General features: G+C 42.6%; 1 protein-coding gene across 1 annotated transcript; it reads right to left on the bottom strand.

Moving 5' to 3' along the window:
* Positions 1-1,340: 1,340 nt before the first annotated feature.
* Positions 1,341-24,625, bottom strand: DACT2 (dishevelled binding antagonist of beta catenin 2). The gene is made up of 4 exons (XM_063125665.1): positions 24,333-24,625; positions 5,653-5,785; positions 4,460-4,744; positions 1,341-3,504 (listed from the first exon to the last, which is right to left on the bottom strand). The coding sequence occupies exons 1-4, from the start codon at positions 24,552-24,554 to the stop codon at positions 1,694-1,696; spliced, it is 2,451 nt and encodes an 816-aa protein (XP_062981735.1). The 5' UTR covers positions 24,555-24,625; the 3' UTR covers positions 1,341-1,693.
* Between the last annotated feature and the right edge of the window lie 294 nt (positions 24,626-24,919).

The raw sequence follows: 24,919 nt of genomic DNA, 5'->3' as shown, positions 1-24,919 counted from the left end.
GTCCTTTTCCTACCTTTATACTAGGATGAACACCACTTAAGTCTCCTAAGAAAGCTTTTCCCGAACTCCTTAAAAGGGCTGAGTGTACCCTTGCACAAGGAAGGGTCTTAGTTTGGCCCTTTCAACTCTGCCATCACTGGTCCTACTGTCATCTGTGGTTTATCACAGCTTCCTTTGAACTATGCCCTCTAGATGTGCTGGACTACAACTCCCATTAACCTCAAACAGCATGCCCAGGGGACATGGGAGCTGGGGATGATAGGAGTGTAGTCCAATACATCTGAAGGACACCAGTTTGAGGAAGGCTGGTTTGGCATATTGGCATGGGTGTGTGTTTCCATGCATTCTATCTTAACAGGGTGTTTTTTAAAACAACAACAACACACACAACAAAAACACACGGCTCTAGCTTAGAATCCAATATAGTGACACCCACAGTCTTTTACATGCAAGCTTTTGGTAATATCATTCACTCATAAAAAAAACAAAACAGCTGGAAGTGGCAGCAGCCACAACTTGTGGCACAACTTGCGGCACTGGCAAGTTGGCAGGGGTTGGGTGGGCAGACAAGAGCTGTGGCTGGTCTTATAGTCGCCAACGTATTCTATAATCCAGTCACTTAGAGAGCGCTTGTGCAGTAAAATAGGTCAAGCAGGTCTGTAACTGACATGGGGCGATTTGGGAGATGGGGGAGCGAACAAGTTTCCTTGGAAAACAGTTACACAGTGATAGGAGCTCTGTGTACTTTTAGAAGGAAAAAACACACACCCCTTAACACTTTCAAGTAAACATTCCCTTTGAGAATCTTTAACATTTGAGCTAAATGACACCAAACCCCCACTTCATCACAAGGAAGTCAGACAGATGTTTACAATAGTAGATCGTCATAACATTTATTGAGCCTGCAATAAATCAGCAACTCTTAACACAGTGACCCAGTGTTTGGAATGCAGTTTCCCCATTCAAACACACACATACACACACACATATATATATATATGAATAATTACATCTGTAACAGTCAGGGTTTATTTCACCTCTTGAATTTGTAAGTGGGAAATAGCAGTACCGAAGCCTTCCTCTGAGCCACACACAGTTTTCCCCTCCAGCCCTAGCGTTCATATTTAAATAAACAGCATCTCTTTAAAAAAAACCTGATGGAACTGTGGGGTGACTTTTGCTAGGTAATCGATGTTAAAACTGGATGATGATGGGGAAAGAGCATATGCATTTCTAGGTGTATCGAGTGCCTCTGAATATGAAGAGATCTTCCAAGAAAGAAATTGTAATGCCATATTTCGCCAATGGTCCCTCCCTTTCCCAAAAAACCCTCTCCTCCTCCCCCAGCAACTCTAGGAAATCCTCCATGCAATAAGGGCTGCATATCTATTCCCCGAAAATATCTATTAGACAAGACCTGGTTGAGGAGGGAATTTTATCTAAACACTTAATATCTATCAGAACAGGCTGGGGGTTGGGGAGGTATAAAGCCATATAAACACACATCTACAGAATAGAAAAAGGAAATTAGTAACAGTGTCATTTATACAGGCGTTAGCAAACAAAAAAGAAGATCTCTTGCCTTTAGGGGTTTTAATCACGTTTCATTTAACCAAATCCTTTTAAGTATCAATTCCCCTTTGTTTTGCAAACTGAGGCGGAGCCAGCTGACAAAACAAAAAACCCCTCTAAGTTAAACCATGGTCATCACTTTCAGAGAGGCAGGCTGGAATCTCCGAATCTTCTTCTTTAGGGCCTTTGAAGCTTTGATGCGGCAGAGCTTGGGCACAGGCGGAAGAGACTTGGATGAGGCCTGAACCGTGGCTGATGGCCTGGTGGAAGTGTCAGGCCAGATCAGATCCTGCTCATCGGCTTCGTCATCATAGTCAAGAGTCAGGCTGCTGCCATTGCTGCTACCCACAGAGTCACTTTCGCTGGACTCGCTGTCCCCAAAGCGGTTGGCTGTATAGTCACTGGCTTCCCCTTCACTGGTCTCGGCAATGGTGGAGTGGAAGAGTGATGCGCACTCTGCAGAGTACTCGGAGTGGTCCGACTCACTTTTGGCGTAAGTTCCAGGACGCAGGGGGTGGCGGTTCTTCGAACGTGCTCTCATTGTTACAGCGCGCACAAGCCCCGGTCTCTTTGCCTGCTGCCTTGGTGGCCCCAAGGAAAAGCCAGTAGAAAGACTGGCAACATGGGTTTTGGCGGAGATTTCCACCGTGGACTGCCACTTGCGGTGCTTCTTCTTGGAGGATGTGTCTATATAGGCTGCTTCGAGGGAATAGAGAGCGTTAGTGGATGCCTGGTATAGTTCAGGCCCAGAGGGTCCTTGAGGGATTCTGAATGGTACAGGGTAGAGGCTGGACTCTGAACAAGACCGAGCTGTGGTTTCCCCAGCAAAAGTAGGCCTCCTCATGAGGTTCCTTCCCCTGAACTGTCTCTGAGGCAGGTTCCACTCAACAGGCAGCTTGGCGGCAACATGGTGACCTCCCCGTGGCTTTTCCACATGAAAAATCTGCTTCGCCGGCCTCAGCACCTTCTCACTGTTTCTCCTCTTTACCTTCACGGACTTCATTTTAGAGTTAGCAAACCTTACCCTGACCTGATGGGATTCTGCAGGGACAAACCTGGCATGAACGAATTCCCCTTGAGGTGCGAGTTCGTGACCCCCTGCCTTGACGCCACTGACAGATTTCTTGTGGGATTTCTTGGCTGGGGCAACATGAGTGTTTTGGGGACTGGGGCTCGAATCCTCGGTTCCAAGCGGTGAGCTGGAAGAGCTGAGCTCCAGGCTGCTTTCCCCTGCTTCTGTTAGGGGAGAGTCCCTCACAGATGACTTGGCAGGACAACAGCCATTCACAGCCAATGAAGACTCAGCAGGAACCATGGTAGCTGTCTGCTCGACATTCACACAGTGCACAGTCCCCTGCTGTTTGGCACAGTCCCTTTCAAGCATCTCCCTCCTCGGCAGCTTCCCCTCTGCTTTGTTACTGGGCAGTGAGCTCCCTTGTTTTTCCAGCTGGCTGCTGCTGCTGTTAATTTTCACTCCACCAGCACTGGGGGTTATAATGAGTCTCTGGAACATTGTGAATGGCTGGTTCTTTGTTGGACACCTCTCACTGGCGTCTGCCTGATGGTTTCCTCTGTAGCGTGTCAGCTGGAGCAGTTTGTTGATATAACCCCCTGGCCTGGACTCGATGACTGTCCGAGTTCTAATCAAACTGGGCCCAACGGCGTTAGGGGCAGTTTTGTTAGGCAAAAGACAGCCCTCCATTTCAGACGGTGGCTCCGTCAAAGAGAAAAGTGGACTTTGTAAAGCTACAGCATGAAGTGGGCTGGGGTACGGATAAACATCATTTCCACTTTTAGAGACCAAGTCGCTCTGGTATTTGGGATCCACACAATAGAACTGGAATTCTCCTCCCGGATAAAGCGGAGGAAAGGATTTGGGATCAATGACGTTAGGAAATGCCGCATCTGCCATGGTGAGTCTTTCAAGGTCACCTGGTTAGAGAACAGATTTTTTTTAAAAAAATTACAATTTAATGGGAAAACTTAGGTTTGTTTTAGATGTCAAAGACTAAATTCCTTCTAATCCCCCCCCCCAGCATTTTTACTGGACAATGTAGGCCGTCATTTTTTTATTATTATTATTGTAATGGAACTTAAGGTGACACAGTGCTAAGTTTTAATTCATTCATTGGACATTTTCTTAGCCATAAAGCTCATTCTTGTACTTTTAATAGAACATCTAAAGAGTCAACAGGCATAGGCTTGGACTACATATCACTTCACTAGGTTAACACCACAAGGCTTATGGCAATATTCCTCACTCAAAAGCTGGCGTAACCATTATATCATGCCTTCAAGCTTTATCATATGCCCTTTTGCTACAATTACTACACTTTGACAGTTGTATGTCAGGCAAAAATTCAACAGGACAGTTCTCCATCCCTGCACTGTCATACTAGGAAAGGCTAAAATGGTTGAATTTCTGTCTGCCATATGGATCTTGAGGCACAGTGGTCATTCTTACTTGCTACAGGTTTTATTGATCAGAAAAATAGCCTTGCTATTAATTCAAGGTATAACCGGGGTATTGTGGTTTTACTTCTTCAGGAGTGGCCAAAATATTGTACCACAATACGACACAAAATAGAGTCAGACAATAAAAGTACTGCCGTTGACATGTAATTTCAGTTTTCCAATTACATATTGACACCATTACTCTTTATGTATTGTGCCAGCAACCTCAAAACTGATGCCTTCTAGATGTTTTGAATGACAATGCCCACTATTCCAGGTGATTGGTCATATTGGCTGGGGCTAATGGGAGTTGTAGCCCCACACATTGGGAGGGCACCATATTGGGGATGGATGTATTATGCTATGATGCTAAAGCTAAGCAGAGTGATACTTCCTTTTCTACTAAGTTTCAACAGGAAATGATAATAGTTACCTGTGGAAACAGGTCTTGGCCTAGACCTGGTAGGAGTCCCTGAAACTTCAGGGCAAACTTTGATTTGGCATCCATCAGTGCTATAGGCTCCCTGTTGCTGGAACTGGGTGTGTACTGTGGTTTCATCTGCAGATTTGGGGCGGTAATCAAAGATGCTGACACGGGTTTTGGGATGCTGAGAACTTGGCAACAGACTGGCATGGGAAGAGGAAATGGATTCACTGAAGACAGAAGTACAGGAATTGGATAGGGAGCAGGAGCCTCCATCACTAAGTTCATAAAAGCCTGCAGAGGAGGTAAGAGAAACAGAAGGCACATCTTAATTTACACAGAACCAATGAAATGCATTGTGCAGAGCCCAAATGAAGCATTCCCATATTTTCCATTTCACAGAAGAGGTGGGTTTTGTGGAAATTTAGATCTAGAGCATTGTTTTAGTACGGTAGCAATTACCCATCTACATGCCCCTCAAGAATAAATAAATGAGAATCCAGCAAACAGTATGTGGCACCAGCTACTGCCATTTCTTTCTATTTTTTGATGATGCACAAAGGCAGATTGTTTTGTTGATTCCAGCTGCGGCAAAAATAAAGATATTAAAAAAACTCACTGACAGCATACAACTGATGGATATTTCTCAGAAATTTGGATAGTCCTAGCAGAAAAATTAATGCAAACCATCAGACAAGTCAGAGAGATCATTAAATAATACTTGATTAATGCAGATTGTATAGAACAGCACACACTGAGTGTGTGTTTTATCGTTTATTTGTTTTTAGCTATTTACACTGTAAATTTGTTTTTAGCTGTTTACATCATTTTATTTTTCTATGTTAAAAAATTAAGACTATTTTTATTATGCTACATTTTGTATTTTTATCAATTCCTGTAAACCGCCCAGAGAGCTTCAGCTATGGGGCGGTATAGAAATGGAATTATTATTATTATTATTATTATTATTATTATTATTATTATTATTTCGGAAGGGTGCTATAACTCAAGACAAAAAATGAAACTAGAAGCTGACAATAGAGATCAGCTGATCCATTATAATAAATTGTGTCATCTCAGTGTCTTTTAACTTTGAACAACATCTATGACTAGATACTTTATACAGACTGTGCATTTTGTGCTACTGAAATTTTGTTCACATACAAGTTTTTGTAACAAAACAAAATCATCCTTCAAATTACCTGAACTGGGTCTGCTGTCACTGTCAAGGTACTCAATGGAAGTTTTGCCTACATCCAGCTTCAGTTCACTAATTTGCTGGTCCAGCTGATCCAGGTGGGTTTTCAGTCCAACATCTTGTCTCCTTAGACGTGACTGTTAGCAATGGCAAGAGGAGAAAGGGTCAATTTCAGATACGTTCTAAGGACCAGGATTTTTTGGAGCCGTCTTTGGGGGCTAAGTTGGTATCTGAAGCAATAGCAAATATAAAAAAGCTCTGAAGGAGACTTCAAAGCCATAGACACCAGAGTCAGCAATTCAAAGGTCAGAGCAACACCAGATAGAAAGCATTAGAGCACTTGTGAATAAGGCAACAGACTAACTTGCTTGACAGCACAGCAGGGTGATCATCACCTTTGCAGTTCTGGAATTTGTTAGATGCCTTTATATTCCAAAGACTGGGGGCAAGTAATGTTTTAAAACTGGTAGAAAACAAAGTTGTTCTTTCAAGACTCTATTAGGGTACAATCCTTTGTATGTATAGGATTGTATTCTTGAAGTAGGGTGACCATATTTTGGAAACCAAAAAGGAGGATAACATGGTCAATCCCAAGGGGGCATGTCCAGCACCAAGGGGGCGTGCCCACCCGAACATAGCCTTGGTCACATGTCTGATTTTACAGCACACATTTAAGACAAATCTGTTCTACATAACATTTTAACATTCAATGTTGAAATCACTGAAATAAAGAACAAGTGAGAGATTCAATGTATCTGAAATTAACTTCACTCACTCCTACTTTTGTAGCTTTCGCTGTACTTTGAAGCTTTTGCTATACTCTCTGTGTTATATTCTCCTCTTCCCTCAAATATCTTTTCAGACTGTATCTTCACTCATTGCAAGCTGCTGTTGTTAACAGGGTCTGCTACTGGCCGGCCGGATGGCTGGCTTTTGTTAATTTCAATTTTTTTAAAAAAGCTTGTGTATAATTGTCACAAGTTTCTCTACTCTAACATTAGGGAGGGTGTTGTGGCAGCGAACCCTACTTTGCTCATTCACACTTCTCACTTATATACATTAGCTTCTCAAGGCTTGTGTGTTGGCACCACTTCACGCATCCAGACTTAGAGCTCCTGTCTACTTCCTGCACAAACATGCGACTCTGAGACACTCTTCCTAGTGCCCTGCGTTTCATGCCAGCACCATGGGGCTAAGTTACAATAGATGTCTCTGGGTTGTCTGTGCAGCCTCTGTGGTCTCTCACTCTAAGTCATTGCAGACAAACCAAAGCCTCCAGCATCAAACAATCTCTCTCTCTCTCTCCCCGCGCCACCCAAATTCTCCCAATGGTCCAGCTAGGCTGCACACTTGTGGCTTGGGATATTGCTTATTGCAGGTTATTGCTTGGTCATGTCTGGTGACTCTTACATCATCATCATCATCATTATTATTATTATTATTATTATTATTATATCCCGCTTTTTGCCCAATACTTTAAAAACCTTTGCCACCAGCCGCCTCCACCTCCTCTCCTCCTGCACAACTTTGATGCACTCTTAAAACACTCTGCGTGGCAAGCCAGCCTCAGGGCCAAGCTACAGGTGCATCTGGGTTGCCTTCAGCCTCTCTCTGCCTTATGCCAGCCAGCCAACATCTCCAGCCTCAAATCATCCCCCACCCCCTCTCTCTGCCAAAATCTCCCAACGGTCCAGCCAGGCTGTGCACTTGTACCCTGTGGCTGAGGGTAGGGCAACAGCTTTTTTAAAAAACTTCACCACCAGCTGCCTCTGCCTGCACCAAAACTGAACTCTGAGACATTCTTAAAAAGGCTCTGTGTGGTACAGCAGACTCTCAGGGCTCAGCTACAGCCATCTCTGAGTTGTGTCTTCAGTCTAACTCTGTCTTTAAGAGATATGCCAGCCAGCCAAAGCCACAAATCTATCTATTTTTCTCTGGTATGCACTTCAAATGTTCTGCATTGTATCCCAGCAGTGCAGTCAGAGCCTAGCTCACAAGTGTACGAAGTGAAGTGGAAGGGAAGTGGTAGCGAAGCAAAGCAATGATATGTCAGGTTCCAACATTCGCAGCAACAGGGCATCCACAAAGAAGATAGTCTCTCGCTTGACTGGCACCTTACTGTTGGCCGTGAGAGTTTTTCTCTAAAGATGACCCTCATCGCCCATGATGTGGAAATTTGAGAAAAAGGCCTCTGGCCCATTCTGTTTTGCCCTGTGGGCTGCTTTGACTGACCTCTCCTTTTCCACATTTTGATTTGTGGATGCCTTGCCTCTGCTGAGCTACAGGTACCCGACTGCCCACCAAATCTGCAACAGGAAAGGTGCCCTGCTTGCCCAGGACTTCTTACTTAAAGTCTGGAGATCCCCTTAATGCCAAGGGCTGAAACTGCTCAATGTGCAACACTCCAAAGAGGAGGTTTGACAACCTGAGTTTGAAGGATATGGCTCCAGCAGTTTTTAAAAAACAATAATGTTAAAATTTTGAACTTTTAAAAAAATCCTAACAAAAACAATGGATGAACAGATCTGATTCAAACTTGGCATGGCCAAATCTCCCCTTAAAAGCTATCATGGTCCCACTTTCAGCCCTTTATCCTTAAAAATGTCATTTAAAAAAAATAATTTTAAAACTTCAAACTTTAAAAAAAATCCTAAAACTCAATGGATGAACAGATCTGTTTCAAACCTGGCATAGCTAAAGTCCTTGTTAAGAGCAACCATGGTGGCAAGTTTCATCTCTTTATCTTTAAAAATAAAAATTTAAAATAATAATTTTAAATCCTCAAATTTAAAAAAATTCCTAAAAATCTATGGATAAACGGATCTGTTTCAAATTTGGTATGGCTAAAGCACTACCTAAAAGCTACCATGGTGCCAACTTTCAGCTCTTTATCTTTAAAAATGACGGTTTTAAAAATAATTTAAAAACCTTAAATATTTTAAAAATCCTAAAAAATCAACGGATGAATGGATGTTTCAAATTTGGTATGACTAAAGCCCTACCTAAGAGCTACCATCATGCCAAGCTTCATGTCTTTATCTTTAAAAATGACGGAGTTATAAGCATTTTTGTTAATTCCCATTAGAGCTGCTCTTTGGCTGGGGAAGATTAGAAAAATCCGGATTTCCCCTCCCCCTCCCAGATTTGTCACCAAAAACCTGGACAAATCCGGTCAAATCTGGTCATATGGTCACCCTACTTGAAGTATCTTTTTACTTGCCTAAATTCTGGCCATTAAATGCGAGCCCTGAATTTCCTGTAGATGATAGATTTGAAAATACAGGCCTGGATCCAAAGAATCAGACCAGGAGCGTCTACATGTGCACTGGGGCTTCTGAGGCCAGAAGTAGAACTTATCTAGGATAAGTGGCTGCCACTCAAAAGAGCAGCCCCATTTTCCCCTCCTCTCCATCACAACATACAAATGTATGATGCAATATCATTGTACTCAATGGATTGGGTCTGTGTTATTTTGCTGACAGAAGCAGTTCCATCAGCAGAACTGGGAGTACATCCTCAAGATCAGCTCCAGATGGTTCGGAAACCCTCTGGAGCAAATTCCTGGGCAGTGCAGAGGCCTGCAGGGAGGGAGAAGAGATGGTGAAAGTCCCGTTGCACTGGGAAAACTGAGCCTGCAAGGATCATCTCATGTTTTGTATTATTAGATGTTATCCAGGAGCAATGATGAGACCTTGGGCTACTGTTATTTCAGCCACATTCCCCATAATGTCTAGTCTTGTTCAAGCCCCGCCTAACATTGTAGCTCCCTGTGCTGCTTGCAGCAACCCCCCCAATTAAAGACACAATCCTGTACAAGTTTAGGTAGAAAAAAAGCAACAACAACAACAACAACAACAATAATAATAATAATAATAATAATAATAATAATAATATATTTATTTATTTATTTCTTACCCGCCTCTCCCTTACAAGTCTCAACATTCAACTGTAGGACTTTTTTTTCCTTTTGAACATGCATAGGGTTATGCCCTAAGTGGATTTTTGGGAGCAAGTTCTGTGGCAACTTAATAATTTGGGGTTGTGTATATGGGGGTGGGGGGCAGGGGAAGCAATGTCCTAGTCTGTATATTTAGAAGCATTTTGGATTTCAGCTTAGCTGAAGGGAGTGAACCTTAAATTCCTCCAAGACATAAAGCACAGTTAGGGTGACCATATAAAAAGGAGGACAGGGCTCCTGTATCTTTAACTGCAATGTAGAAAAGGGAATTTCAGCAGGTGTCAATTGAAGAGGGTGAAATTCTCTCTTCATCAACACAGTTAAAGCTGCAGAAACCCTGCCCTCTTTTGTATCTGGCCACTCTACTATAGCTAGTGTAGCTTTAACTGTTGTGATGAAGAGGGAATTTCACCCACTTCAATTGACACCTGCTGCAATTCCCTTTTCTACATTACTGTTAAAGATACAGGAGCCCTGTCCTCCTTTTCATATGGTCACCCTGAGCACAGTAGTTACAAAGTACCCCATTATGTCGCTCACTAAGCATTCTGTCAAACCCATACCAATGAATTAAATTCCCTCTTCCTCAACTGAACACCTTGGAACTCTTTCAGTTTCCAAGAAAATGCAAAGGGGAGGCTCTTGCTGACTTCAAATGAGTAGGTCCACAAAGTCACTTGGCCTAACTGGCCTCGCATTGAATTATACAGCCTCAATAAAAGAAAAAGATACTCATACACATGCATGAAAAATTTCTGTTCACTTATTGACTTCCTTGAAAAACAAATTTGGTTTAACGTGTAATTCCTGAGGACATTTTCCTGTTACACACACACACACACACACACACACACACACACACACTCATTTAAATGGGAAAAATTACTGATTTACACTTAAGGAAATAAAATAATTAAAAGCGCTAGCATTTTAGTGAGCATAATGTACAACAAAGAACTGTTAACTTCATTGCTGTTAACTCCATTGGGGAGAAAAATTGGGCCCTGATTAATGTGTGTGTGTGTTGTGTGTGTGTGTGGGTATACACCTCATCAGCATAGATAAATAACATTTTAGGTCTCTGCTTAACAGAATTATCTATGGCTGGAAATGTTTGGCAGCAAACACAAGATTCGTAACCCCATGGCTTTCATTGATGTGCAAAGCAGCAGTGAGTAGTGGACATCTACAGTAGAATAGCAGCAGGTGGTGAGGTTCAATCTTTCCTCTGTAACCTCTTTCTCTGTTGCTGCCTCCCCCCCCCCCCACAGCTGCTTTTCCATATCTGAGCAGCCAATACATCTCAGAACCACAGATGGGACATCAAAGGTTTAGTAACATAACTTCAGAATGTTTACCCCTTGCCCAGATTCATAAAAGACTGAAGCCCTATGCGAGCATTCAGCCTGCTCACCTGAGGGCTAGAGAAGGGAAACCCCATGAGGGAGTGAAAAAACAAGCCGAAGGCAGGGGCGGAACCGAGGATTTTGCAGTTGCTTATGATTTCATTGAGCAGACAACTGCAAAAACCTTGTTGAATAAGCCCTGAGGAAGGACGTTTTTGTACGAAACGTGTAGGCATCCTCCATTAAACCTTTTTCTATATAAACATTTTGCAAGATTATCCTTGGTTCTGCCCCTGCTTTTGGCTTGTTTTTTTACTCACCTGAGGGCTAAGCAGGGGATGTGGATGTGTAAACAAGCCCTGCCCCCAAACATCTCAGTCCACAACCTTCCCATGTTTATTTATTTATTTATTTATTTATTTATTTATTTATTTATTTTATTTATTTATTTATTTATTACATTTCTATACCGCCCAATAGCTGGAGCTCTCTGGGCGGTTCACAAACTTTTATCAGTGTTCCCAATCCTGCAGAAGCTTCTACTCAAGCTCAAGTGAAGATAAGTGGAAGTCTGCATAATTGGGAACACTGATAACAGCAGGGTTCCAGATTGCATTGGGGGGGGGGGAGCATCTTCCCGTGTTCAAGCAAATAAAAATTGAAGCGTCCTTCAGGCCTTCCCAGTCAAAGTGGGAAGATTGGAGACTTCAGCGCTGGGTGTGGGGATTGCAAACCCATGTCTCTTTTAGTCCTTTACCAAGATGGTAAAGTTATCCAGTTACCAACTACCACATTTAAAATTGCCAAGGTGAATGTGTAGTTATGGTACTCACCTCTCAGCACTCTCATGTTGTTTTACGAGAGGTACAGTATCCCAAAGTGTCACTACTGAAGGGCATTTGTGTCTGTTCTAAGACCTGCAACTTTATATTAGCCGCAACATGACCCCATTACATTTCCACATAGAACTTTCTGAATTTCCTGTGTGCAGAAAGGCAGAAGCACTTTACGTTTCCCTTCTTCTCATCCACTCAGGAAGTCACAGAGTTTTGCTTTCATGGCTGGAATGAATTGCTTAACGATTAATGTTTTGCTAGCCAATCCCTCCCTTTGTGGTTTCTGATTAATGGCAGAGAGGCCAGAAAGCGATCAACAACGCTCTCAGGTATTCAAAGATAATTTATTGCACCTCCAGGATCTGTTTGTAATTTTACAGCACTTTAACCAACATAAAATGATTTACATCAGCCTTGTTAACCCTTTCCTCTTTCCCATTGTGTCCAACCATGGGGAGAGGGGTGGGTCTCATGTTGTCTGGGAGACTCCAAACTTCTCATTAATGTCTAACTTCTAAGACCAATTTTTGCTTAAATCACTCATCTGAGTCTTAGGTGTTCTTCGTAATGACTTTGAAATCAGTTAGCCCCAACTGAATTTTGTTAAGAGAGAACTTTGTGGGAATTACTTTACCTGGTACATTCTAAACAATCAAAATGCAAACTGTGGGATCTTTACACAGCATGTAAAGCATAGGCCAATATCAGATGAATCCAGCAGATATTTTGGAAATCTAATTGGAAAGTCACCATCAATCAATACCCCCCCCTCCCCAGAGGATGAATTAATTAGAATGTTCAAGTCTGACATCCCTTTATGTTGTCACAAAAACAAGATACATTAGGTATAAAGAGCAGAAACTGTAAGGTCTAAGATCGAAGTGCAAAGGTTATATCTATAGTTAGCAATCCATTTTTTAAAAAACAAAACACCTTGTTTTAACAAGGTTTAAAAACACCTTTTTTTAAAAAAAAACGAATAGAGAGGTACTGGTTCCTCTCTATTAGGCCCTGGTTAGGCCTCATCTAGAGTATCGCGTCCAGTTCTGGCCTCCACAATTCAAGAAGGACGTAGACAAGCTGGAGCGTGTTCAGAGGAGGGCAACCAGGATGATTAGGGGTCTGGAAACAAAGCCCTATGAAGATAGACTGAAAGAACTGGGCATGTTTAGCCTGGAGAAGAGAAGATTGAGGGGAGACATGATAGCACTCTTCAAATACTTAAAAGGTTGTCACACAGAGGAGGGCCAGGATCTCTTCTCGATCCTCCCAGAGTGCAGGACACGGAATAATGGACTCAAGTTAAAGGAAGCCAGATTCTAGCTGGACATCAGGAAAAACTTCCTGACTGTTAGAGCAGTGCGACAATGGAATCAGTTACCTAGGGAGGTTGTGGGCTCTCCCACACTAGAGGCCTTCAAGAGGCAGCTGGACAAGCATCTGTCAGGGATGCTTTAGGGTGGATTCCTGCATTGAGCAGGGGGTTGGACTCGATGGCCTTGTAGGCCCCTTCCAACTCTGCTATTCTATGATTCTATGATATTAGCAGGAGTATTGTCATTTGCTTTTGTAGATAAGCCAGTAAAATTTCTGTATGAAATAAAACTTCAGTATGAAAACTTCAGTAGGGGTTTTGCATGTGTGTGTGTTTTCCCCCCTCTCATTTCCCTGCCAAAAATTCCTCTTTCGCAGAAAATTCAGATATTGGTACAGAGTATCCAGTAAGGGATAAAGGCAGTTTATGCCAGCCCTGCTTTATATACTCTGGATCAGGCATGGCCAACCTCTGAACTTTAAGGTTAGAAGGAATTTCAGCAGGTACAGCCGGGCCCTTCAATTTGAAGTCCAGCCCAAATCCACAGAACTATTGAAGGTACTACATCCTAGTCATTTTACTGTGGATGCTGCCCAGAGGGCAAACTGATTTGCCATTGTTGACTTCCCCTTCTGCTCTGACTAGTAATCTGCTTCTTCAGGTAAGTTTCCTATTTTTCACTGAGTGGTTCGCTAACCAATGATACTGGCAATTATGCTAAGATTGCAGAAGCTGACAAGACAGGTCAGAAAAAAGTTCCTATGAGAGACTCTTTAAATCAGACCTTGTAGGAGATAAATTGCACAGCATTAAGAATGACAGAGAAACTGAGCTTACCATAAAAAAAGAGGAGAGGGCATCACTAAAGGGCAATAGAGGGCACACTATTGAATAAAATTTCAAAATGCTAGTTTACACACATTGATGAAAATTTAATAAATAATTATATTTTAAATAGAAGTACAATGCATCTCACCATAGTGTGAAAAACTTTGACCCTGAACGCAGAGAGAACCAGGCCATAATATTTTGCAGTGATAATATTTTAGCTTTTTAACCTAACATCCAGATGGGGTTGGGGGAAATACTTGGATTGCCTGCAGTCCTATAGCAAGTCTCTCTGAACTGAGTGGGACATACTTCTGAGTGAACAGGAATAGGGTGGGGCTGCATGTACATTAGTGAAAAATGCCAGGAGAACTTCTGGGGTTTCACATCTTGGCAGCTATAGATATATTTGTCAAAACTGGCCTAGAACCCATCTGGGTCCTTTCCAAACCTACTTTTCTTGCGGCAAGTTAATCGACACATTCCTTATGATCCATGCAGAAATCTCTGTCTTTCCTAATAAAAAACATGAACGTTTTCCCCCACCCTGCTTAAAAGCCCAGTCAAGTGTCTGCCAAATCTTGATAAGCTAATCCTCCATTTTCAAGTCTTCTTTGGAACAAAATACACATACAAATGAGCTATTACAGCCCAAAGCTCATGTGTCAAATAGGAATGGATTGCTTTTGGTCAGAGGTCACTGGGTGTTTCTATTAACCCACTGGCCTTGAGCAAGCAATAAATGCTTTAAATCATATTCTCTTTGAGCTTAAATAAAATAAAGTGGAGTCATTAGTTAAAATTATCAATGACAGGTAATCAAGGGGTTGGCAGTAGACTTGTGCTGCCATTTTGACTCTAATCAAGATATGCTTGCTACTATGTTTCACAAGTAAGGCTTAAGCATCCCCTGAAGGTTAAAGCCAATTTTCACTCCAAGATGCCTTCTGATAAACCTGCCTACAGTTAGTGAATACCCTTTGTGTTTTCACACCTGATTGATAACTGATGGCCAAGTCTAACGCCAATAAGAGGGAGGGGTTGGGGGAGATCTGAATTAACTTGGAGTTTACTGAAGTGTGTAATTGCCAGTACTGGAGAGATTAAAGTCTATTACGTTTTGATTGCATTCTTCTTTCAGGAATGAATTCCAATCCTAATATATGTTTGGTGCTTCACAAAAATGTACAGGGTTAAAAAAAAAAGCTGATGTCACACAAATTCAATTGTGCTCCTCTTTTACAGTGCAATTCTATACATGTCTACTCTGGTGTAAATTGCAGTGAGTTCAATGAGTCTTAATCTCAGGCAAGTATGTCTAGGATAGCAGCCTTTATCATGCAACCCACCCCAACAATGTACAGTATGTGGGAGTTGCAGTTTTCCCCATCATTATCTTAAATGTGTGTACTGTATATTTTTGTATATAGCAACACTAACGTACCAGCTTTACTAGGACCAATTAAAACAATCACATTGAACAAGCTTTGGAGTTCACCAAAACTCTTTCATCAAGCAGGATGCAAAACAAACAAAGAAACCCAACAACGAACTTGAGAAGGGAGAACATATGATGAAAAAGTCTAAGTTTACATTTTGCTATGATCTGTGACGGAATGGAAGTGTTATACAAAGAAGTAAGGTTAAGCTATGCTTTGGATACAACCCCAATTTTTTTCCACCAAGGCTATGAGTTCAGAGAAGCATGGCTGTTCTCACTTTGTATAGTTATTCCAATTGGCTTCTAGCAAATACATATTATCATTCAAAGTCCTAAACAGCCTGGAGCCAGGTTACCTGAAGGTTTACTTCCTCTCATATCTTCCTACCTGTACCCTAAGATCATCTTCAACAGTCCTTCTCCAGAAGCCCCACCAAATGAAGCGAGGTGGGTGGCTTACTAAGGAGAAGGTTTTTTCTGTTGTGAAATCCTAACTGCGGAATGAGCTCCCCATACAGGTTTGCTCAGAGCCTACATTGCAGTTTTTTTGATGCCAGGTGTAGACCTCCTTGGAAAAAAGGATGTTAAGGGGAGACCTGACAGAGGTGTACAAAATTATGCATGGTGTGGAGAATATGGACAGGGAGACATTTTTCTCCCTCTAGCATTATACTAGAACCCAGGGTCATCCCATGAAATTGATTGGTGGGAGATTCAGGATAGATAAAACGAACTACTTCTTCACACAGTGCATAGTCAAACTATGGAATTCACAACCACAAGATGTGGTGATGGCCACCATTTTGGTTGGATTTAAAAGGGGGTTGGGTAAATTCCTGGAGGAAAAGGCTGTCAATGGCTACTAGGCTGTGGGCTACCTCCAGTATCAGAGGCCATAAGCCTGTATACATCAGTTGCTCAGGAACAAGGGTGGGAGGCTGCAGTTGTACCGTGTCCTGCTTATGGGTCCCTGGTCAACAGCTGGTTTGCCAGTGCGGCAACAGAATGCTGGACTAGATGGACAATTGGTCTGATCCAGAATGGCTCTTCTTATGTTCCCATGCATTTTAGTCATGCAGTTTATGCTGTTTTAAACCTTTTACTGTATTTTAAGTTTTTGTACTACTGCTGGGTTTTATTTTGGTTTTTATATTTATTTTATACTGCAGTTTTAAACTTTAAACTATATTTTATCATTTTTTAATGGTTTTAATTGTTGTAAGCCACCAAGAAAGCTTTGGCTAATTGGTGATATAAAAATGTAATAAATACTAGAGGTGTGCAGGTCTGTTCCTCTCTGAAATTCAAAGCAGAGCTCCAATGAGGTGATTCACCACCCCAATTTTTTGGGTGGCTCTGTCTCCCTGTATCACTAGATTACTCATTGGAAAACTGTTCCATTTTTGGAGAACCGTGCTATTATCGTCAATGGGAATTAACAAAAATGCATAGCTCTCTGTCATTTTTAAATATAAAGAGATGAAACTTGGCACCCTGGTAGCTCTTAACTAGGGCTTTAGCCATGCCAAGTTTAAAGCAGTTCCCTTCATCCCTTGATTTTTAGGATTTTTTTTTAAAAAAAACACCCTCACAATCCCCCCCCCATACATGCGCACACACGCACGCACACACACAGACATGAAATGGCGCAGGAGCTTTTATCCTTTACTTTGCTGGTGCACAGTTCTGCATCTTCAGTTATAAAAATAGAAATCTGCTTAATTTAATAAAAATAGGGATTTGTTCCCTGACCGTTTGCTCTAATGGGGTGCAATAGGGGTGTGTGCTCTCCCTATGAGAAGTCAGACAAGATCTTCAAAACAGGAGATATGCTAGTACTAGCAAACTTTTCACTTACCGCCCCTTCTGCTCTTGACTTTATGCCTGGCCGAGTTGCAGCCATAGTTGCAGTACACAGATCAGCCTTTGGCACAAGATTCTTTACCATATCCTATTATTGGCTTGTGAGACTGCATGGATCTACACTTCCTGCCAGTCATTAGCACTTCCTGGGACAACTCATTTACATGGAATGGTTTTCAGTATTTTCATAACGTGAGCCATTTTTCCTAAATCCTTCCTTTCAGCCAACATCAATTTTTTAAGAAGTGAAGAAAATAGCTTGTAGTTTGATTCTAGTTCAGACACAGGGCATGTCTGAACCTAGGGAGGAGAGGGGGAGAATCTCATGATATGGTAATCGTGAGATCCTCCCCCTCAGTCTACAGGCTGTATGCGATTTCCCGGGAGGAAGAGGACGTCGTGCCCTCCATTTTTTTTTTTAATTGAAACCCAAGACTGCAGGAAAAGTCAGGATTAAAGCCATCCCGGCTATCTTGGGGAAAGGGAGGGATCATCCCTCCCTGCCCCCGGGATCCCTTGTGCGTCAGGTGGACACACAGGGATGACCCCAGGGTGATCCTGGGATAATCTCTCATGTAGACATGTCCACAGCTCGAAACATATGGTACCAAGTCGACACACATGTGGGACTTCAATTTTTGTAGGAGGTTAGTTTCTGAAAATTCTGCAAGCTCCCTTGAGAGAAGATGAAATGCATATGGGGAGTGAAACTTGGACGCTTTCTTGCTCCATGAGTTAGCAAACAAATGAGTTCCAGGGTAGGGAAAAATAGGTTATATCATTTGCAATCCCTCCCACTAAGCATTGTGTTTGGAGGGGGGACAGGGAGGAGACTGTAGCTATTGGTTAGCCACAGATGTCAATCTCAAAACTACCCCTCCCTCATGCATCAGTGACAGTGCCTTCCTAATATGGAAGTGTTCTGTTAGTTGTCCATCAACATGAAATGTGCCCTCACGTTGCCTAAAAAACCTTTGGATACCCACGGATCCATTCGGGGCTCTGAACAAACCGCCCCCTAACTGCAATTTTGGAGGTCCATTGGACTCCCAGATTTTCGGTGTGGAGCACATACCCCTAATAAATATATAATACATTATGCTAATATTGCTTTTTCTAATGGACCAACATAGCTGCCTTTGGTTTCTATTCGTATGTTCATTCATACAACATATACTTACATACATACATACATACATACATTATAGGCACTCTCTCTGAGAATTAGCACAGTGTAGTGGGCAAGAATGTGAGCAAATCCTAGCACAGCCTTGAATGCATTAAGTAGCCTTAGATAATCCACTATTCTGTCAGCCCAAAATTGGTGCCACCACCTGATGTGCAGTATAGTGATAATGATATTGACCTGCCTTACAGAATTTTTTGAAGGGCTACAGAGATAATGGGCAGTATCCAAAACTGCCAGTCCACCAACACTCATTAGGTTGCACTAGCAGGGAGAACAGTTAGCGCAACAGGAAGCTAGTGCTTCCAAGAGAAACCCCAGAAACTGAAATTAACATTTCCAAAATGGGACAGGTCAGTGGAGCTCATTTCTGTAATTCTGTTCTGGAAATGATAGTTTCAGTTAATTTCTAGCTGCTTTAGTAAGCACTAGCCTCCTATTGCACTAGCAGTCATTCCTGCTACCACAGGGACAGCTTCGGATACTGCCCAGAGCATGTGAAATGCTTTGAAACTCTAAAGTGCAATATTAAAGCACATAAACATGTGATTTGCTCTTTAATTCTAAACAGTAACAAAAACACTGTTTGCACTTAAAATTGGATGGACTGTTGACACATAGGAAGGTAAAATTAATGATCACTAACCTCTTCCTACCATCTATAAAAGAGAAATTCAGTTTCTCAGCTCTGCACTGCAACATGAAACCCAAATATACAAGTAAAATTTTAGATAGGGTGGACTCGCAGAAAAGAGCTAGGGAACCTTATGTGATATCTAAAAGAGTTTTGCTTTTAAAAGCTCAACAGCTGGGTGGGTTTGCTTTAATATTCCTGGTCTGACTTTGGGGCTGGGTAGGAAATCTGTCTCAAAATGAACTTGAGTGGGGCCTGTTGTCCCAATAGTCCTAGATACAACCTCAATGACACCTAGCAGACCGGAGGGGTTTGAACCTCTTTCAGCCTGAGGGCTGAATTCCACTTCAGAGAAGGTCTGGAGTGGGGGCATTCCAGTGATAGGTGGGGCGGAAGGAAAAAGGGGGCAGGGGGCAAAATCCCCAAAATACCAGTCTTACAGGCAGCAACTAAGCTTTAAGAGAAGCATTTCATCTATTTGGAATGTGGGAAAAACTGCACAAAAGCTGGTAAACACACCAAATGATTGGTAGCCAATAGAAAGGGGAATAGCTATCTGAGGAACCCCAGATGAATGGATTGGGACCTGGGGGTGGGGAGGGGGAAGCTGAGGTTCTGCATCCCTGTTGTACAGCCTCATCTGAGGGCAGGAAACTCTGGTTTCCAGAGGTTGTTGGACTCCCATCAGCCCATGATCATGACCAATGATCATGGATTATAGGGGTTGTAGTCCAATATCATCTGGAGAGCTATTTGTTCCCCATGCCTAGTCTAATCCATTTAACTCTGCACTTTTTCCTCCAGTCCACCTTAAGACTCTGATCATACAGACTTCATGAGCTCAACATCACGTCCCCCTTCTCCCCTCGTTTCGCCCCTCCCCTGCTTCTTGTTATGTCTTGCTGCATGAAAAGATCTTGATGCTTTTCATGAGGCAAACTTTTTTCTTGTGAGACTTCAGGGTGAGTGTTTGCTTTTGTATCCTGCCCTTCCTCCCATAAGCTCAAAATGGCTTCTTCTTTTTTGCCTGAGAATAGCCCTATGGAAGGCAGAGGAATCAGTGACTTCATCAAACCACTCTAATATACTTCACAGATCAAGGCCACTGCACACTTTATAGAGCAAAGACCAGGTTTGCCACTAAGCATCTATTTCAGCCTTCCTCAACCACTTCCGTGATCCCCAGCCAGAAGTGTAATCCAGCACATCTGGAGGGCACCAGATTGGGGAAGGCTGGTATATTTGACAGGGAGGTGTTGCCAGTCACAACATCCTGACACTTGTACCTGTGTGATGCGCATGTTTGCAAGGTCTGTTTGTAGCATGATTATTTACATGTTTTCATGTACATTATAGATTTACTCAGGCATAAACTTAAAATCAATGTAATATATGAAGCAGACCTGATGGAAAAGTTGAGTTGTCTGGGACTAAACTTAATTATATAATACACTGGCACATCATGCTGGAGATTTTAAAGAAAGCTCTTCTGATGTGCAGTACTACAATTTTAATTTTATGTTGGGGTAATTAGTATAGCCTGGTGTGTGTGTGTGTGTGTGTGTTTAACTCTCTTTGCTCTTTCTTACTGAACATAAGAACTGCCTTACTGGATGAGACAAATATCCATCTAATCCAGCATCCCAATTTTAACAAGTACATTGTTGGTGCTATATAAATAACAACAACAACAATGCCCAGCTAGATGCCTCCAGGAACCCCAAAAGCAAATAATGAAGGGCACAGTTCCCCACCCATGTTTTCCTCCCAGCATCTGGTATTCTGAGATATTTATCCAGCATGGCTAATAGCCATTGATAGACCTCCATGAGTTTGTTTCATCCCTTTTTAAAGCCATGTAAACTAGTGGTCATCACCACATCTTGTAGTAGTGCATTCTATGCAACAGTTATGCCTGTGTGAAGAAGTACTTTTCTCTGTGTCTTTCTGGACCCTACTGCCAAACAATTTCAAGGTGTGACCCTAATTTAGGAAAGAGAAAAGAATTGTCTCTATCCATTTTCTCAACACCATTCACTGCTACACAGTAGATTAAATGTTTATCCTTTAATTAAACAGACTTGTAAATTAACAATTGCTCTTTCTCTCTAAGTGTATATTTCCTCTTTCTCTGGATGAGTTGGTCACCCTCCAGACTTTCACTCATAATCTGGGGGTTGGGTTGGGTTAGAAGAGCATGGCTGGTAATCTCCTCTTTCAATTCTATGCAGATTCTCATTGCATTTTGAGTATTATGTAATATCTTCAAGTGGACAAATATATGAAGTGAGCATCATCCAACCAGTCTGTCAATGATAATCTCAGTGGTAAAAATTTAGGGCTAATTTTGTAGGCTCTCTCTACAAAAGGATGGCAAAGGATGCAATTCACAGCTTAACAGTCCTGCCACTGCTGTCTGCATTTTCCAGTGAACAGCAACACATGCCCTTAGACTTCTTCAAATAACTTATAAGACAAAGGAATATAAAATCAAATCCAGCCATAAATCAAAAATCCATTTGGAGAATGTATTTATTCTATCTCAGAATAGGAATGTTTAAAACTTAATTCACTAAAATTAATATACAGGTATACAAATAGTTAGATTTAATTATTCTATTAAATAATTTCATATGCTCACATGTAATTAGAATATTCTAATTTATTAATTAGTATAGAGAAAGTAGAAAGCAAAATCACTGGCTGTATGAAAAGTGCTTGTATGCACAAAATGTCTTTGGTTTTATTCATGAATACCTTCTATTTGCATTGAATGGAGAACAAGATCATATGATAGATATACACACACTAAAAAGTATGCATTTGCTAAAGCATTCTCTTGAGGCCAATCCATTGGCTTCTCTTTGTGCCAGCCGCAATAATTTCATGGGGGGAGGGGGGAGATGAAGCTTTATCTATTCACCCCCTCTTCCCCACAAGCAAACTATATATGGGGTATTAAACAAATGAAAACCAAACCAAACCTCCACATCAACTTTTAAAAACAACGTTATAATATCTAAGCATGTGGATGAGGCTATAAAAACTTAAGATTTTTAGGCTGTAAGCACCCTTGCCTGGAAATAAGCCCCACTGAACCCCATGGGATTTACTTTTAAGTAAACATGTATAGGATTGCTCTGTTAATGAGAGTTGTCATGTGTAGCATGTTTACTCAGAAGTCAGCCCCACTTAGTTGAAAGAGACTTCATTCCCAGTAAGGGCCAATACAAACTAACTTGGAGGACGTCTCAACTCCCTGATACCTGCTTCCAAGTAAACGTACACAAGGCCATCTTTGCAAGCACGTTTTGTATTTCAGTCCTGTGTCAAAAGTACAGTGAAACAAATAAAAATTATTATTATTATTATTATTATTATTATTATTATTATTATTATTATTTATTGTATCTGTATACCGCCCCATAACCGAAGCTCTCTGGGCGGTTCACATAAAAACACAGATAACCCCCAAAACTCTTCCCCCTACCCCCTTTCAGTACACAAAATTGCATTTCCACCAATACCCTTTCTCCAAAATTGTACCACTAAATTTAATGGGATTTCAATGAGATCTGGCAGTTGACATAACAAAGTTTCATTTTTTAGGATTGTGCAGCATGGTCTGAAGTGTGCTTACTCAAAAGGAAGTTCCACTAAGTTCAGCAGGACTGACTCCAAAGGAAGTCGTAGGATTGCAGCAGGAGACTTAAAAAACAGAAACACACACACACACACACACACACACCAAGTTATGGGTGGAGCAGATCAAAGGCACAATTTAGTCTTCAAGTGTACTTACCCTGAATACTTTCTCACTGACACTGAGTATAGAAGATCCACGTCAAAACATGTAGCCACTAATGGAAATATATTACTACATGGATTCAGAGCCCCTTCAATTATAATATCCTTCCTACAAAGAATTTACTTCAGCATAGGAAAAAGCATGAAAACAGCATGCAGGTGACAATCACATATGTATCAAATGTCAGTAGTGCACATTTAATTGGGAAAGTAATCTTTGAAGCGCCTCTTAGATTAATGCAGAAGATAGAGGGACTGCTTCAGGGTTGTTATATGTCTGTAAATGTTAGGGATTAGTGCCTTATTTAAATAATTGTATCATACATCACTGCGCCATAGAATTATAATGGGTATTCCTTACTTCAAATGTGCCCAGACAAATGCCCTTCTCAGAACTTGCAAGAATGCTGCTCTGAATGATGGATTTTTTAAAAAATATCTCATTACTGTTTTACAACATATCTGGCAACACTTTATTCTTTTCGTGCATGGCTTCTATTAACTTGTGCAGCCACAATCTGAATTCTAAAACCATCATCCCTCATAGTGGAAACTAAAGATTAAAGAGCTAAAACCAAGCTAGGAGATCAGGACAGAGATTGTGCAATGGGGTGGGGGGTGGGGAAAGGAGGTGGCACATGATAATGAGGCTTGCTTCTATATGTATATTTACACACACACAGAGAGAGAGGCTTTGAGCTATATATGCTTTGAGTAATAAGCCCCTTTATATTGTGTCTAAACATGAATGAAATACATTACGGCTGTAATTGTGCAGCCAACAAAATGGGTTTTGGCTGATGGTTAAATTACTGCTGTCAAGTCATTTACAGTGCAGTCCTAAGTATGCGTATTTGGAAGTCCGTCTCATTGAGTTCAATGGGACTTACTCCCAGGTAATTATGTATAAGATTAAGAAAACGAAAAGATTAAAAATAGTGATAGTGAGAAATCCAGTTCATCGAAATATGAGTGGACTGCAATCCTATACACACCTCCTTGGGACTACGCAGCGAGACACGCATAGGATTGCACTGTGAAGTATACAAATCGTGAGATGACAGACCGAGCAGCGAGAAGGCAGTGGAATATAGGAAGCTGCTGCCTTATACCGAGTCGGACCATCTGGCTCAGGATTGCCTAGCACTGACTGGCAGCAGCTCTCCAGGGCTTCGGGCAGGAGTCTTTCCCAGCCGTCTCGGGAGATGCCGGCGATCCAACGCGGGACTTTCTGCATGCAACGCAGAATGCAGAAAAGCGAGATGGTGGTGATGATGCCGCCGCGGCATGTGCTTTACCCGTGAGCTACCGCCCTTTTGGAGGAACCCGGGGGCATCTCTGCGCCCAGAGCTGTAACAGGCGCGCAAGAGAGCGCCGTTTTGCAGGGGCGCCTCACATCCCCCAGCCCCGCTTGAGCCACCGGCGCCCGGGTCTGTCTCCTGAGGGCGCCCCGCCTGAGCCTCCGCTTACCAGTTGCTCCTTCAAGGCGGTCAGGGTGGCTTCCAGGCGCTGCTCCTTGCTGCCCTCGGCCGCGCGCGGCATGGCCAAGGCCCCGCTCACCAGCGCCCGCTGCTTCTCGCGCAGCACTTGGAGTTCCTGGAGGCCGGCCAGGGCGGCTTGCAGCCTCTCGCTCACCCTGCAGCGGTCCCAGCCGCCCGGCCGCTGCTGCTGCTGCTGCCTTCCCAGGAGCATCTTCCCTCGCCGCTCAAGCCCAGGCCATGCCAGGCAAGGACGCCGGGCCGGGCTGCTGAAGGAGACCGAGCTGGCGCAAGGAAGGCGACGTCGGCGTCACCCTCTCCCTTCGCTTCCAGCAGAAGGAATGGAGCAGAGGAGCGACCACTGCGGCTGAGGAGCGCGGGGTGGGGAGGGGGGAAGGGGGGAGGCGAGGCTGCGCTTCAACGCCCGCCCCAGCACAGGGCAGCCCTGGGCTGCCACCGAGCCGGCAACGACGAGCCAACCACAGCTCGACTTGACGCATGCCTCCGCCTCCCTCCCCGGGCATCCCCGCCCTTTCGTGGGGAAGGGTCATCGAGAGGTCTGGTGAGCAAGATGATCAC

This window comes from Elgaria multicarinata, chromosome 4 (assembly GCF_023053635.1).
Source record: "Elgaria multicarinata webbii isolate HBS135686 ecotype San Diego chromosome 4, rElgMul1.1.pri, whole genome shotgun sequence".
In the NCBI taxonomy this organism is placed as follows: Eukaryota; Metazoa; Chordata; class Lepidosauria; order Squamata; family Anguidae; genus Elgaria; species Elgaria multicarinata.
This window is presented reverse-complemented; position numbering and strand designations above follow the sequence as displayed.